This window comes from Cibotium barometz, chromosome 55 (assembly GCF_041138505.1).
Source record: "Cibotium barometz isolate CiBa-2024 chromosome 55, ASM4113850v1, whole genome shotgun sequence".
Classification (NCBI taxonomy): domain Eukaryota; kingdom Viridiplantae; phylum Streptophyta; class Polypodiopsida; order Cyatheales; family Cibotiaceae; genus Cibotium; species Cibotium barometz.
The window spans coordinates 24,563,773-24,580,965 of record NC_141100.1 but is presented as its reverse complement, the minus strand read 5'-3'; the positions used below and the strand labels follow the sequence as shown (position 1 = coordinate 24,580,965).

The 17,193-nt window shown below is 49.1% G+C and overlaps 1 protein-coding gene across 1 annotated transcript in view; it reads left to right on the top strand.

Moving 5' to 3' along the window:
• LOC147607537 (CDK5RAP3 protein homolog) overlaps positions 1-14,830 on the top strand; it is a 77,452-nt gene extending 62,622 nt beyond the window's left edge. The window contains exons 8-9 of the mRNA XM_086790305.1: positions 12,970-13,102; positions 14,492-14,830. Coding sequence (XP_086646431.1) covers positions 12,970-13,102; positions 14,492-14,614 — 256 coding nt within the window. The 3' untranslated portion in view covers positions 14,615-14,830. The remainder of the gene's footprint in view (positions 1-12,969; positions 13,103-14,491) is intronic.
• Positions 14,831-17,193: the final 2,363 nt, after the last annotated feature.

Genomic DNA, 17,193 nt, shown 5'->3' with positions numbered 1-17,193 from the left:
CCGCCTGAGCCAGACCCTTCCGCCCCCGGCCTCCCTCTTCCGCGCCGCCCTCCACTTCCCCCCCCTTTCTCGCCTTCTCTGCGCAGCCCCCCCCTCGCCATCTTTCTTCCTCCGCCTCTCTCCCTCCCCCCCGCCCCCCTTTTTCCACCTCCTTTTCCCCCCCTCCTTGCGTCGTCGGCTTCTCCGCCCCCCGTCCCTGCCTCTCCCTATCTCCCTGCCTCAGCCCCCCCATCCCCCCCCCCTTTTTGTTTTTTCGGCGTCTTCAGCGGAGTGGCGTGGTCTTTCTTGGGTTCGTCTCGTCGATTCAGCCAGTACCTGGTCTTTTTCCCCTAGGAGGACTCCATGGCAGCCTCTCCGTCAGCCCCGACCGATACAGGTCTTCGACTAGACTTCTCAGATGCAGAGCAGCAGCTTCTCGCGTCCTCCGTTTCTTCTTTGGAGGCCTCCTCCTTGGTTTGCAAGGTGGTGGGTAGCCGCCCAATGCGGAGAGAGTTACGCGACCTACTTCAGGGTAGCCTCATCGGCGAGACTGCCAGAATCGTCAGCGTGGATTTTTTAGGCCGTGGCTACTACCAGGTGGAGTTCGAGTCCCCACCAGCAGCTCAGAGGGTGCTGGCTCGGAGCCCCATTGCCCTACGCTCCTCTCGGGCGTTCTTGGCGCGATGGACACACGGTTTCGACCCATCGTCTGATCCACTGGCAGGCGCGACTGGATTCCCCATCACCGTCTGCTTTCCAGGTCTCCGAAGGGAGTACTTGCCCCTCCTGCCGGCCATAGGCAAGGCTTTCGGGCAGGTGGTGGAGGTGCCACAGACCGCGGCTTCAGTGGTTGCTCGGGCAGCAGGACTCCCGGCCATTCGTGTTGTTGTTTCGTCACCGGAGTCCCTCCCGAAGACGATCCTCCTCCCTTGTCTTTCTGGAGGACATCTGATTCAGCGCGTGGAGTATTCGGGCCTCCCCGGTCAGTGCTTCATATGTCGGGAGATGGGCCATCTCGCACGCTCCTGTCCCCGCAAGGGGGCTAATCCTTCACGCTTTGCTGCCTCTGGACCCCCTGCGGGAGACCCGAGAGGTGGCCATCCACCTCCGAGACCGGACATCTCTGGCTCGTCACAGCAGGCGCCACCATCGGACGAGCAGGCTCCGGCGGAGGATGCCGCACAGACTCAGGAGGCTGGAGGCCGGCAGGAGGTTCGCCGGCGGAAACGCCCGGCTCGCAGGGACCGTCGCAGACGCCAGCAGGCAGCGCAGGCTGGCGGACAGGATGGTGGACGGGCGACTCCGGCTGGCCCACAGGCACCTACCCGCATTTATGCTCCAGTCAGGGATAGGCGGCCGGTAGGTCCCACCCCGATGGACGAGGATTCAGTCTCAGTGCCCGTTGCTGAGGCCGATGGAGGAGTCTCCCACGTGGAGACCCCACTCCCGCCTCCCCCCGCGGGGGGCCCCGCCCCCTCCTTGGAGCAGTTCCCTGAGGATCCCCGGCCGCACTCTGCGACCCCCGGCTCCCCTCCCCCCTACCCGGAGAGCACTCTTCCCTCCTCCCCCCCTCCCCCCCCGCCCCCCCCCCTCCCTCCTCCCCCGGCGGCCCCCCCTGACTCCTATCCTCTGGCAGATGCCTCTCCATCCTCCCCTCGCTCTCCCCCCTCCTCGCCGCGCGCCCCCATCCCTCCCTCAGCCTCTCCAGGATACTTCGCCAGACCACCCACCGCCCCGGGGCAGCGCAGCTGGGTAGGCCAGAGTTCAGTCCAGCGGTTGTTTCACCGCCACTCCGGGCCGGTGGAGATGGCGATCCTCGCTTCACCCGCCACAGAGTTCGCCCCAGCCTCCCCTGGGGGGCCCCCGCGAGTGATGGGGCTACCAGTGGATTACAGTTTTTTCAGGTGCCTCCAGCTGGATGCTGGCCCATTCGAGACTCTGGTCGCGCCCCTGCGAGTTTGCGTGGTGTGCCATCCCTCGCGTTCTCCTTCAGTGGTGAGCAGCATGGTGGCCTTCTCCTTTCCTCTCAGCGTTGCCCCAGACACAGCCTGGGATTGCAGCTCTGTAGAGGAAGTTCTGCGTGACCAGATACTGGAGTTTTCTCACCACTTCAGCGACCTGGGGCTCACGGATCTACTGCAGACCAGACTTCACTCAGCCCGCATGAGCCTATTTGGTATAGGAGATTGGCGGGTGGATCCGGTCCACACATCAGTTGAGGCGGTGTTACTGATTCTCCTCCATGCCGCCCCGAGGGTGCAGCCTTCCTTTAGGTACTTATATGCAGAGGATTGGTCTCACGCCTATGCTCTGGATAGGGCGAAGGCGGAGTGGGGCTGGACTCAGACACAGGTCACCCTCTTTCTGGAGAGACTCCGCACCCGGACAGACAGTGATTATTCTCCCTCCAAGCCGGCGCCCAAGACTCCTAGAGTGGAGGGCAGATCATCCGGGCCGGCTGAGAGGGGTGAGCCAGTGGCGGCTTCTTCACTTGCCTCAGCTCATCCATGAGGATCCTCTCATGGAACATCCAGGGTCTCGGTGGACATCGCTGCCACATTGGTCGGGGCAGACTTCGTCAGGAGATCCAGAGGGCTCTCGTTGGAGGACCCATAGATATTCTTTTCATCCAGGAGCACCACCTTTCTGCCGGGCGTACCCGCATCTGCGGGAAGATCTTGCCAGGCAGGAGTCACACTTTTTGGTCCCCGGCATATGGCCCCCAGGGGAACCAGGGCGGAGTATGCATCTCAGTCAGCGAGCAGCTTCTTTCTGAGGTTGTGGACTCTGGCACTCTGGTTCAGGGTCGAGCGCAGTGGGTCATCCTTCGGGTTGGGGAAGACCGCATTGGCTTCCTCAACTTCTACGCCCCTAACGGGGCGTCCGGGAGAGCCGAGTTCTGGAGCACCATCAGGCAGTCCCTCCCCTTGGCAGACCACTGGTGCCTAGGAGGGGATTGCAACATGCTGGAGGACGCAGAGGATAGGATGGGGGGCAGCCAGGAGACCATTCATGGGCCAGAGCTAGCTGCCTGGGAGGAGCTAGTGCTACAGGTGAGAGGCCAGGATCCGTGGACTCTCCCGGAGTTTGGCAGGTTGCAGGGGAGTCTATCTTTCTCGCGCTCGGATAGACGAGCCACAGGCGTTAACCTTTCCCGCATCGACAGATTCTACATTGATGAGTGGGCCTGTGATAGAGGCGGCACTGTGGGCATACTTGCTGGCTCCTCCTTTTCAGACCACTTCCCAGTGCTTCTCCAGATTGAGGACCCTACGAGAGGAGAGCGGGGCCAGAGCGTCCGGATTCCTGATTGTCTCATAGAGGAGCCTGAGATCGCGCTCAGAGTTGAGCAGGTCTGGCAGGAGCTACAGTTCAGGAGAGGCTCGGCAGCCAGTGATCTTGCCAGTGGCTTGCAGGAGATTAGTCGGATGCTCAGACTGGCTGCCTTGGACCGTCTGGAGGCCTTCAGGGAGCAGGAGAGGAGCCTACGGAGGAGTTTAGCGTCTCTCCAGAGACTCCAGGAGAGAGATCCTCTGAGCCCTTGGATCTCTGAGCAGATGGAGACAGCTCGCACTGAGATCAGATCCATCGAGGAGAGGCGGGTGGAGTTCCGATTCCATGCTCGGTCTTCTTTTTGGACTCAGGCTGGAGATAGAGTGACTCGGGATTTCTTTGAGGCGACTGGGCCTCGCTTCAGACGAGAGGGTCTCAGGCGGCTTCGTCAGGCTGATGGCCAGGTTGTGGTGGATCCCCCCAGGGTGCGGGCGATAGCCACAGATTTTTACAGGGTTCTTCTCTCTGCTGAGCCGGCAGACGACAGGGTGAGAGAGGCTAGGGAGGCAGTCTGGAGCTTCACGAGACCGGTTGTGCCGGCCCATCTGCAGCACTCCCTTCTCTCCCCCTTCTCGGATACGGAACTGGAGGAGGCTCTTCAGGCATTACCGCGGGGCAAATGCCCAGGAGAGGACGGTCTTTCAGTGGCTTTCTTCCAGAGGTACTGGGGCCTCCTTCATAGGGGCTTCAGATTGGCATTCCAGGAGATTATGGAGACGGGAGTCATGCCGGACAGCATTGCAGAGGGGTTGATTCACTTGATCCCCAAAGAGGGCGGAGACAGACTGGAGATTAGACAGTGGAGACCGATCACCTTGCTAGGCACGGCCTACAAGGTCCTAGCTAAGGCGATCAGCAGGCGGCTTCAGCCTCACCTTCCGGACATCATCCACTCCACGCAGACAGGCTTCATCCAGGATCGGAGCATTCTGGATAACATTTTCTCTTTCTGGGAGGCTACGGCCTTGGCTAGATTGCGGCAGGAGGATTTGGCGGTGCTCCTTCTCGACTTCGAGAAGGCATATGATCGGGTGGACTGGGCCTTCTTGGAAGGCACTATGGAGAGGATGGGCTTCCCCCCTCAGTGGATCCGTGGGGTATCTGCACTCTACACTTCGGCTCATAGCCAGGTGCTGATACAGGGTGTGTGCGGAGAGAGGTTCCAGCTTTCGCGCTCGGTGCGGCAGGGGTGCCCCTTGGCGCCCTTTCTTTTTCTTTTTGTGGCGGAGGCCATGAGCACCTTCTTGACGGCACAGGATACAGGTTTGAGGGGCCTCCAGCTTCCCATCCGCACCTCGGAGGAGCTCCTAGACTCGGAGTTTGCGGATGACACTGCTGTCTATCTTCAGGGAGGTGAGGAGAACCTCCGCCGCTTCGCCTCAGCCATGGACAGGTTTTGCAGAGCCTCGGGCGCTTTGATCAACTGGCACAAGTCGTGTGGGCTGTGGGTCAGTTCTATGCCCCCCCCGACTTGGAGGCCAGTTGATGGTTTTCAGTGGCTGCCCCCCGGCACTACAGTGCGTTATTTGGGCTGCTATGTGGGCATTGATATATCTCCGGAGCAGCAGATAGCCCCCCTTCTTCTGAGCATTCGGAAGAAGCTTCTGTATTGGAGTACTGCTCGTTTATCTCTGGCTGGCCGCGTAGTGGTGGCCAACCAGGTTCTGCTCGCTACCATGTGGTACATCACTTCCTGCTGGGCCTTCTCTCGGGCGTGCATCGGCCAGGTGCAGAGGCTCATCAGGAACTTTCTTTGGTCCGGAGGCGATGGGCGACCCGCTAGGGCAAAGGTGGCATGGGCTGTGATCACTCAGCCGAGGGAGAGAGGCGGCTTGGGCATTGTAGATCCTATTTGCCAAAGCCGAGCTTTGCTTGGCAAGCTGGTAGTTCGTGGTCTCCTGCCAGGTGTTGAGCCGTGGAAGGAGCTTCTTGTTTCCAGGATGCTCAGCCGCACTCCGTCTCTTAGCGGCCCCTGGAACCCCAGCATCAGGTGGATCTTTACGGAGCAGCGCTCCAGAGGAGTGGGCCTTGGCTTCGAGGAGCGTTTTGCAGCCAGCCTTCTGAGGGCCTGGGCGCATCTGAGGCCGGCACTCTTCCAGACTCCCCCGGGCACCGATGAGGAGCGCCTGAGGCAGCCATTGATCTGGAACCCCTTGATTCGTCTCCCCAGTGGCCATATGGTTGGCTCGCGGTCTCACGTGTCGTGGGGCCCGTTGAGCTCCGGCCCAGCCCAGTCCCTAGACGACTGGATATGTTTTCAGCAGCTGCCTCCAGAGGCTCAGGAGAGGAGACTCAGTGGGATGAGGGGCAGAGAGTTGATGAGACAGGATATTGAGGCGGCCATCCCCCGGGAGTGGCGGACCCCAGTACAGGACCCTTCACCTCCACAGTGGATGGGTGTCTTTACTCGGCATGAGATCCTCCTAGCGGTCTGCGGCACAGCGGAGAGAGTCGCCCCACTCACTTTCGAGGTGGGAGAGGGTGGCCAGCTTCAGAGGTCACGACTAGATTTGGATGGGTTCCAGGGTTGTATCCTTCAGAGGATTCGGGTGGTCGGCTTTCATCAGAGACAGTGGTATGTAGACCCCTCACCGGCCTCGATAGGGGAGGATTGTTCTTGGAGACTCTGGGCTTGGGACAGCAAGCCTCTTATTCGCCTTCAGTGGGACCCAGGGGAGTGGTTTTGGCGAGATCCCTACTCGGCCCCTACCAGCCCTGCCATTCCCTTTTTTCAGTACACAGCGAGGCTGGGGCGGCGGATTCAGAGACACAGGATAGAGAGCACCCCGGCAGCGGCCGAGCATTGGCGGCGACAGGGGCTCTCCCCTGCCTTTCTTAGGGACTTCTGGCAGCGCCTTTGGGCCAGCTTCCGTCCCCGGAAGGTGACGCTTTTTCTCTGGCTCACAGCGCATAGAGGATTGGCTGTGGGGGCTTGGCTTGCTTTTGGTAGACACCCAGCGTCCTGCCCTCGGTGCGATCATGCACAGGAGTCACAGCGGCACTGCTTATGGGATTGCCCACAGGCACAGCAGGTCTGGCAGCGCGCTCTCAGGATGGTTTTTGCAGGTTCTCCAGGGGAGATGTTGGTGACATGGGGTGCGGTAGCTTGGGCCACGGATAGCGGCCCTGCACTTGGATATGAGGACGCTCCTGGCAGTGTGACCATCCAGGTCTCTGACAGGGCGATGGCGGTGGTTCCGACACCAGACTTCTCCTCGGCAGCCTCTCAGGAGGGGGTCGGGCAGAGATGGGAGTTGATCAGCAGCATGACGGCCTGGCACATATGGAGAGCCCGATGCAGGGAGGCCATTGACCACCAGACGACTCCACCGGCGGAGGTCATACAGGCCCTCCGGGTGGACATCATCCACACCTTGAGAGGACACTGGGGGAAACTCCAGGGAGACTCGGATCGCATGAGAGGGCGCCGCAAGGCTTTCCTCCGCACTTGGCAGCCTGGCCCTTTCCTCACCGCGAGGGACGAGGATGTCATTTGGCACTATCGGCCGCCAGTTTGGCTTTTCTCACCTCCTTCATGTATTACTAGGTAGCCCCCCCCAGAGAGCGGCCAGCCACGGGGGGGAGCTCAGGTGTTCATTGTGTTTTATCCCTCCTTGCGAGGTGAGCTTTGTAGCCATATGGCGTTTTCTCATTAACTAATAGAAGGATCTTTTTTCCGGAAAAAAAAAAAAAAAAAAAACATCCATTCCTTTGTGTCGTGGAGCTCATCAGATCAGTCAACTGACCTATGGTCTTCACTTTTCTGAATCTCTTCAGCTGCTCCCAATTTTCAAAGTGATCATCCCCAAACTGTGAGTACCACTTTGTCGGAATGTCACCAAAGGTTGTGGCAAACAACTCTCTTTTCTTCTGATCAACATTGTTTCCTCTGACGTCCATAGCTCTCTATGCATTGTCAAACTTCATGACATGCACATTAGGATCTTTAGTCTTCTTGCCCATTAACCTTGGGAAGTCTGCCTTCTTGCTGGTTGCCATTAGCTCTTCTGGCTCACTGTTGGAGGCTTGGTCTTGCTACTGTTCTTCTTGAACTTTGTTAGCACACGGTTGATTATTCAGCCAGTCGTCCTCCGAATCGTTGTCTTACAAGACACTCCATTGAGTGTTCTACTCACCCTTCAGTTCACCGACTCCAGTTGATGACTCGTGAACAACTTTTAATTTTTCTTGGACTCCTTAAATCCTCATCCAATTCTTTCGTGATTTATTGAGCGCGTCGGCTACTCCCTAGAAGGATCGCCAAAAGTGTTGGGGGTCAACACAACAAGACAGTCGAGCTGCAGGTCAGCACGGGGTGTCAATGCCTAACAATGACCAAGCACTAACGAGCAGGGGTCACGTGAGTAATAGAATGCACCCAGATAATTAGCAGACAGACATAGTATGGAAGAGACAGAGAGTCACACCGGTTTTCAATGTATATTTTTACTGCATGCTCAATGCTCATGTGCAAGGTGACTGTAGTGCAAGCGATGCTCTACTACGCAGAATACTCTTAAGCTCTAAGCTCTAAGTTGTACTCAATGTCACGCTAATCTCTCTCTACTCTCTATGTACCCACCCAAAAAACGATTGGTTTAGTGGAGTATACCCATCTTGCTGACCGTTCACAAGATCAAGATTACAAGAATACTAACGTACATTTTGGTACAACAATACAATAGTTGGCTGGCTGCGCACATGCAGAGTTATGCATGATGATCTACGACTGAAAGTTGGCAGGTGGATTCCCAATCAACAATCCTGCTTATGCATGTGTCTTTGTGCAATTAATACGTGGCATTGGGATCCATTTTGTTTTCCTTCTTCTTGCTCTTAAAACATTTTGAGGTTTGCCGTTTTCATTCCCTTGGGACATTTTGACAAGAACAAGGGAGGCCAACTGATCTCCATGTTCAAATGCTTTGGTTTGCCTATTATTTGTTGTTGGTTTAGGGTTACAGTTTACATAGTTGCACCTAATCTAAGGTGGATGGAAGATATCCATGGTGTGTGTCCCACCACTAGCCAAAGCATAAGCTGAGGTAAAAGTGGAGGGGTGAAGACAGGAGTCCCTCCTGATGCGCGATGAAGGTTGGGTGGGTGTGGCAACTAGAACCTGATGTTCTAGTTAGGCTGGGATACAGACACAGCCTGTAGGTGAAAAATGGAGCCCACCTCCTTTGGGAAGAAACAGATATAGGTGCTGTCAACAAATCCTCAGTCCTGAACCCGCTTTGATACCATGACAATGTGCCAAATAATGAAAGAGAACTGAATTTCACAAATACAGGATGCACAAGAACTGAAGGAAGATCATATACACCAAAAGGTGGTTACAAAGCTGGAGTAGGCAGCACGAGGCACACCGTAGGTGCAGCCAATATCCAATGAGATGATACAACTGGGGCAAAGCCAATGCTTATATAGCACCTAGAGAGCCCAGTCGGTCAGCATAAAGCAGGCCGATTGGAGCATAAAATGGAACATCCCAAAAAAAGGTGCCAAAAATGTGGAAAAAATCCAGAAAAATATGGTAAAATTTCCCAGGCTGGGGGAGGTCCTCCAGAGGTGCAGAAACAACGGGGAAGCATCCAGAACAGTGGAGATGACCCCTCCAACACATTAGCCATGGCGATTTGGGCTCTAAACCACAACACGTGATACAAAAGATCACAGTGTGCCTTCATCAGTTCCCCACAACAATCCCCTTTGAACCTAAGCAGGGATATGTTGAAACAAGGAGCCTTTTATAGAAAACAAGGCTCACAAGAATGAAAAACACGCACAAGATTATTTCTCAGATTTTGGGGGACATCTCGGGCAAAGAACCCTTGATCCGTACATAGTAGGAATTAGATAATTTTTGGAAGTTTTAGAAACTTCTTGATGATGTGACAATGAAGATCTTGCCTTTTGTGTTGCTGTTGCCAATCGAATTGGGAGCTGCAGAGGGAAAACCCCAAATTTTTCGTTGATGCATTGGTTCCAATTTTGATGTCCCCAAAATTTTGAGGTTGCAGGAGGTTTAATTTGATTTTTTTAATCATATTTAGGAAAAGCCCCAAAAATTTGTGCATGCATAAGCTCTAATTTGATGAATTTTCCCAAATTTTGGAAAAATCTCCAAATTTTTATGATTGCAGGTACTTCAATTTTGCTATTCTTGCCTCAATTCCTCAATTTTTGAAAACCCCCAAAATATTGTTAAGTGTAAGAGCATTAATTAGATGATTTTCACCTTTTTCTTTGAAAACCCGTAACTTTTTCTGACGTGGATATCCGCAAGTATAGTCAGCAGTGGTGATGAGTGGCGAGTTGTGCTGATGAATGCTTTGCTGCTAAACTGCTGTAGATCTCTTCTCTTTCTTCACTATTGAGCTGCCACGTGCCTTTACAGGAGATTGTAGGTACAACACAGACTTGCTAATGATCTGAATTGTTGCTCACACTGGCCGACTCAAGAAGGATGTCGACTTTTAGTTGCAAACAGTATGCTTGTAGAGCCCAATAGAGTGTTTGATACTCTTAAGAAGAAGAGAAGCTCTATCCACAGATTTGAGGAGGATAGAATGATCACACGATGGCTGTCAGCAACAGCAACTTGGTGGTGACGGCGCTCACAGAAAGCTCACAGGCTGCGCAGGCTGAAACCCTAAAGACAGAGAAAACCCTAAAAAGATACCATTTGTTGGTTTAGGGTTAGAGTTTACACAAGTGCACCTAATCTAAGGTGGATGGAAGATATCGTTTGTGTATACACATACATACATACATACATACATACATACATACATATATATATATATATATATATATATATATATATATATAGAGAGAGAGAGAGAGAGAGAGAGAGAGAGAGAGAGAGTTATATTAACGTCTTCAAAAGACCCAAAGCATCTATGAGACCAAAATGATGTATACATTGTGTCCATGAAATCTCGTCATGGATGAAAAAAGAGAAAGGAGTAAACTAAAACTGAAAACTGGAAGCTAAGATCTCATACTTTGAGATTATACAAGATGAAAAATCTAGATACTACTATGCCAGGTATAGGGTACAATAAGTGATGGGATATCGGAGAGCTGAATAAAAACAGTCAATCAACTCTGTATGTTGGGCAAGGGCCTGGTTGACATCCAAGATGTCCATCATGGGTGATACAAGAAGGCTAGAGATGGCGATAGTCTGCTATGAGGATGAGGCTGCATGATGGCGGGCCAAGATCTCTGGGGTTGATGACTGGGGGTGGCTGGGGTCCGACATGACTAGGGCGTCTAGGTCTCTGGAGTGTGCGTGCCCGATCTGATGTGACTCACGTGGGCCTGCTATATAGGCTCCTGTATCCACTATGATGGGCTTATGTGCCTCCCTATCATGTGGTATAGGCTCCTGTATCCACTATGATGGGCTTATGTGCCTCCCTGTCCACCCCTCTAGGTTGGAAAATACTGGTGATGGTAAGCTGAGAGGACTGTTGGGGGTGAGGATCTCTGAGTAGTGATTGTCTGTGTCGGCTGAGCTCCACCAAGTTGCAGTACTATAGAGATCATTGCTTGAGATTCACAGCACAAGGTTTCACACAGAGAGACCGAGCTATCTCGATGCCTTCGTGTCACATGCTATGAGGATAATCGTTGGCCAGCTTAGGGTATCATCCCATGGACTGAGGATAGAGACTGGAAAAGTTGAGCAGATACCCAAAGAGGACAAGACATGTAGACTGTTAGATAGGGGTTGAGTTAGAGGAGCACTATGTCTGCCAGTGCCCAGTCTACTATGAGATTAGAGGGAGATTTCACTGTCTATTCAAAGAGGGATTTGGACCCTTATCCCGGATCATGGAGTACCCAGATCAAAGGTGGATTGGACTCTTCCTACTAGGCAATGGGCCTACCGGTGTGATCCATGTGTTATGTGTGTATAGCCCCTGTAGATCGTATTCGATCACCCAGTTCTTGTCCTCATGTGTAAGCCTAATGTATGGGGAATCTGGATCATTCTAAAATGGAGGGAGCCATTCCATCTGGAATCCATGTGCCTGAAACCAAGTGAGTATTGTGCCATACCAGGATGAATGCTCTCCTCTGGCCGCTATCTGCTGTGATGACTGTTGTGTAAGTCGGAGGAGTGGAAGTGGAGATCATCTCCTTCACCCTGTGGATAGAAGTGACTGTTTGGAATAGGACCTCCATCAACATAGGAGCCACAGCAAACACTGCCTGATGTGGGGAAAAGATGCCTTTCTGCGTATATCCGTGATAACATCATGATCTGAGGACGCTCTACGTGCTGCCAATCTGCCGGGGATAAATCTGGTGCCCAGAAGGGAGCTGTATACACAAGTGCTGGGGTGACTAGGGTTTCAAAAAGCCAACCCTATGTCCTCGGCTCTTGAAAATGCGCTTGGAAACATTGCCTCTCCAATAGGGCTAGAGCTGCATATCCTCTAGTAGGTCTATCCTCTGCTGCTTGTCCCATAGAGAAGTGTGGAGGTAGCTCGAAGATAGACATATGAGTGCACTACCTCAACCCTGCTACAGTGAAAAGGTTGCCAAGAAGGTAAGGATGACAAGTTGGGAGTCCACGTGGAGACAAAGGGATGATGATAGTCATCCACGGTCAGAAGTTGGAATCCCATCATCAAGTTTTGCAGAAGGGGATGTCATGTGCATGCACATGGACATGCTAATCCCAGTACTAATCCCTGAATTGCAGTAGGAAAAAGGCTCGATCCTGGAGCTTCAGCAACTGTCATAGGCATGGAAGGCATGGTTGTGGACCAGCCAGCAGAGGATGGACCTATCAGATGGTGTTGGCTGCAGGAAGAATATTTCATGTCCAAGGAACTGGCCGACAGCAGGTCGGCTAGTGCACTATTCCTTCATAGGCATATATAAGGTGGTGCTTGGCTCATTGCTAGACATCTCACACCTTTGGATGTTAGGTCACATAATAGCTAGTTTTCCACCTTTTCAAGGGTAGGATCTCTCCATCTCTTCCTTGTGTTTTGCATTAAGATGTTCCTATGAAAGGTGTTTAGGGCTGAAAGAAGACAGAGAGCTTCTACGCATGTGACATGTGAGAAGATTAAAAGCATCATCATCTCCAACTTTTTTTGGGCTTTATTTTAATGAGATGTCTGATTCTGTCAAGAGGTTAGGAGTGGCTGGCTCTCCTTTGGGATAGGTTCTTATTGCATTTCTAGTGATATTGTGCTGATTTTTTCTAAGCGAATTGGATTTAAAAGCAAACGGGAGCACTGGAAGAATGTGGAGTGATGATTTTTTCAACCTTTAGGATAGGATTGAATAGACGTAACCTTAGATACAAAGGGTTGGTCCAGAGGAACATACTGCAGAGGCTTATGACCAGAGGATACGTGGCTACATCTAGGAGATACCCCTTATGCAGAAACTCAAGATTTCTACTGGCATCATGTGGGTTTGTATGCTGCCACCCTTCCTCCATGCACCAGGAAAGCTCCCCAGGGGGGGCAGGTGTGCCAAGGTATCTCGTGTGGTGTCATCCCTTGAAATGGCGATAAGCTTTGTGTTTCTGTAATTGCAAATGTGTACATTAGGTTTCTATTTATTGAAAGGGTTTGTGCTTTTATATTGTCTTCTCATACTGTGTATTGTGCAATTTGGAAGATTTCTGAAGCGATTAGAGGCTTCACTGAATCAAAAGAAGCAGCAAGAATCAAAGCTTTTGGAAAATTTGAAAGAGCTTGGTCAGAAACAGTTGGAGCTACGGAGCACACTGGCTGCAATCTGGCCAAAACAGGTTCGAATTCTTAATTGAAGAGTTAGTACGTTGATGAGAAGTTTTGCATCTTACAAGCTGTGTAGTGGTCGTCTTTGTAGTTCTTAACTGTGTCAATCCTAGCATGATGGCCATATGGTACATGGAAGTATGCTTTCATGCAAAAAAAAAGCAGTCTTTGGTCTTGGCACAAATTCTATTGGGTGGGTGATTGGGCTATTGTGCCACTGGTACGATGCTTCAATGATGATATAATGTGAGAGAAAGAAACGAAAGAAAGTAATATTAATGTACAAAAGACCCCAAGGGTCTATGAGATTAAAAGTGATACTATGGTACCATGGATATACCGAGCCATGGAAAACTGAAAGAAAAGGTAAAAAGAAAACATCTAACAATAGTGTGTACATGAAATCAACAGATGTTGCTGTGTAGAGTGAGATATGCCATGGTTAGCTAATGACGATACCTGCCTCCGCTAGAACTTATCTGATGGTGGAGGGGATGTCAGGCCTTTGTGATGGGAGCATGCAGGAGCATATGAGAGAAGGAAAGAAAGAAAGGTGTTATTAACGTCTACGAAAGACTCCAAGGGTCTATCATCTATGAGACCAAAAATCTGTTACATGTGATCCATGAGTAAACTGAATGTCAAGATAGTAGACTAGCTGCCGAAAGAATAGACAGGCTCAATGTACTACATAGACCGTGTACAATAAAGTAGGCAGAAGAAGAACCACGTGTTCGGGCTCATACTGTGTTGTGTCCTCATGGAATCAAATACAGGCTGAGTGTCAGTTGGGGCTCTCTTCTGGGGCCAAAGAAGTTAGTGATAGATGTCTGTTCGATATCCTGCATCTTGAGCTGCTGCTTCAATAGTCTGTTTCTGTAGTTATTCGTGTTTGCTATGAAAAAGAGAGAGGATCCCCTGATTTTCCAACACACACTGTGAGAACTGAGATGGTGATTAGCGTCCCAACAAGCAGTGTGGTTCACCGTGCCCGCAAATAATTGGGCTTACACCCCACTACATCCAAGACAAGCCTACAACCACCTTTGCCAACCAGCCGGGTGCCAGAATGACCTGCTGCTGCCATCGGTTCTAGTGATGTGCCCCCGCACCAAGTTCTTGAGTGCAAAGACTTCTTAGAGTTTGTGCTTCTGGCAGTTTGATGCGGCCCCTTGGTAGGAAAAATTGAGGCCTTCCATGGAGCTATGGATTTGAAAAGAATAATGAGGGCAATGCACTCTCTTTATCTCTTGTTTTCCAGTCAAGGATAGTGAGGTGATCCACATCATCTCTTTCTGTATAGTCTTGTTCGCAGTTAAAAAACTTTGAACGAGTAATGATCCGACTTATCACTTTTCGCATGTTAATTGATGTCATGCTGTGTTTTCTATTTCCTGTAGGAGGCTGCATTGCGAAGGACGAGAGAGATAAAAGAGCAGTGTGAGAAGACTATCTCAACTTTGTATGAAGGAAGATGTATCAATATTATTGGAGAAATTAATAGCGTTTTAGGACAAGGTTAAAAGGACATTCTGGTCATACATATGTTCTAAAGCCTAAATCTAAATAAATGTAATAAGGATAAAACGGCTAGAGTCTCTTTGGTCCTCATAGAAGTTAATAGTTTCCTGCAAGCATCATTAGTAACACACATAGGTTTGATATGATCAGTTATGTGCTTATCTATTTCACTGAAAAACCCATTGAAATCAATAAGGAATGTCCCTCAAATTAGATTTCTTTTGTGTTTTTTTTTTTGTTTTGGGGGGGGGGGAGTAAAAACATGGACGTGGATCACCTCATGACTTAGTGACATGTCAAAATCTGTCCAATCATTTGATTTCCACGAAAAGGTTTTACAACCTTCTAACATTTATTAACTCAAGGTCTTCAGATCCTTAAGTTTAAATTTATACTCCTGTTTTTTTCACAAACATATTGTACTTTCCTTCTGTGCCTGAAAAGAATGTCGCCTTTGACGGTGGCTGGCTTGGTCTCCTATGATAACCACTCCTCTGCTTTGGGATCAATGGGATTTTGTGTGTGTGTGTGTGTGTGTGTGTGGAAGGGGTTCTCCATGTGTGGGCTCTGCCAAGCCTTTGATTAAAGCTTTAAATAGACTAAGCCTCCAAAGCTTTCTTAGTTCAAGAAGCGTCCAAGCTTCATTAAGTTGATACATATTTATGATTAGCTCTTTGGCTCCTTTTAATTCTCGGATAACAAGACCCATCCTTCTTACAAAAGTGAAGAGAGTGGCAAGTAGTAAGTGAGGAGAGTGGCAAGTAAACCCTCACCAACAATAAGGTGAAGCTTGTTTGCTTTTGTGTATTATGAATATATACTTTTGGATTGTTAGTTTTAAGAGCAGGGCAAGCTTTTGTGTGGCTTTCTTGATTGCCTTTTGTGTAGCTTTTGGATGCTTTGTTAGTGAAGATTCTTTTGAGCCCTAGTAACAATGATTCAGAATCATTATTCATCAACTTAACACTAGTTTGGTACCAAAAAAGGACACTTAAGTGTCCTTTTTCGGACGATGCAAATAAAAGGAAAGACATATTCAAAATCCCTCTTGAGGAGTTTGAATATGTGACCTAGTGTGTCTTTAAAAAATGTAACCTTGCAATTTGGATGCTGGTACTATAAGGAATTACACCCATAAATAGGACTTGCATGAGACTGCAAACTGAGGTTTGAGAAAACCTCCTTATAAGCTTAGAGAAAAAAATCACTAAGCCTCGTGAAAAATTCCAAGTAATTATTTCATATTTGTGTCAAAGATTTTGCCAAGTTTCACATGAAATAAAATTCAATTGAGAGTGTCTAAAATAGTAGGGAGTTGTGTGTGTTTGATACACCACTTTTTAGCATCCATTTGTATCCAAACCAATACATGGTTTTTATGTGTTTGCAAGTTTTTTAAGGTGATACAATGCTTACTCTATCCATTGAGATCTTAAAGTTATATGTAAAAGCCTCTTAGTAAGCTACAAATATTAATTGTTTCAAAATGTCAAAATTGCACACAACAAAAATTTCGGATTTAGATTCTTGAGTCATACGCATTACATTCTTTAGTAAACTTGCAACATTTTGTCTGTATAGAATAATTCTGCTAAGGTACATTGTACAAACATAATTTGGGCACCTAAAACCTTTGTTTCATGGTTGTTGAGAGAGAATTTAGAAATTTTGAGAAATGTAGCACGATTGAAAAACTAAGATAGCGCTCAAGTAGCAAGATTTACTTGAGCTTGGGATCCCAAAAAATATGTATTAACTTGGTTTTCAACTATATAATCATTTTCGATTGTCAATTTGCACTAACATAACCCTAGTTTTATGGAAGTACATTTGGAAGGTCAATTTTTTTTTCTTTTTCAACATCTTGGTAATTATGAGATTTTTGTTATAGTTCACAAGTAGCTTAGGAACTAGGACCTAAAGGAGATTGTGTTGTTTTGAAACCCCAAGTTCTACCAATTGACTTTTACAAACATGAAAAACATGATTTATTCAAGAAGTTATAGGCATTTTATGGGATTTTTGACAAAACAGCTTTTCAAATTTCAATGAAAATTTCAAGTTAGAGTTTTTTGTCAAATTTCTTATATAGCTTGTGTTTTGACATCATGAAAAATTTTCTTTATTTTTTGACTTTTAACCGACCTATGGTTGAAACAAGGCGTAGAAATGTTGTTTCTAGGTTCCCCAAAAAATTTCAAAGTTTTGGTGAGAAACAAGACACTAAAGTGTTCTTAGGACACTTTAGTGTCCAATTACAGAACTAGTGTTAAGGGTGCAATTAATTTCATTGTAGAGAACATGAATTTGTCATAGAGCACAATCATTTCAAATCACCACTTGAAGATTTTTGTGATCACTCTCGAGTTATTGTACCAAACATAAGGTCTCATAAATGGTCCCTCCCATTAAAATGCTAGCTCCTTAGTTATCAGGTTAAAACTTCAAAATTATATAGAAAACTCTCATGGATTTGGATTCGATTGAGCTTAAATAATTGAAAAGCTTAGGACCCGAAGGCTTGGCCAAGGTTTATTTTCGCTCCTAAAAATTGGTCATGACCATTGCTCAAAATCATAGC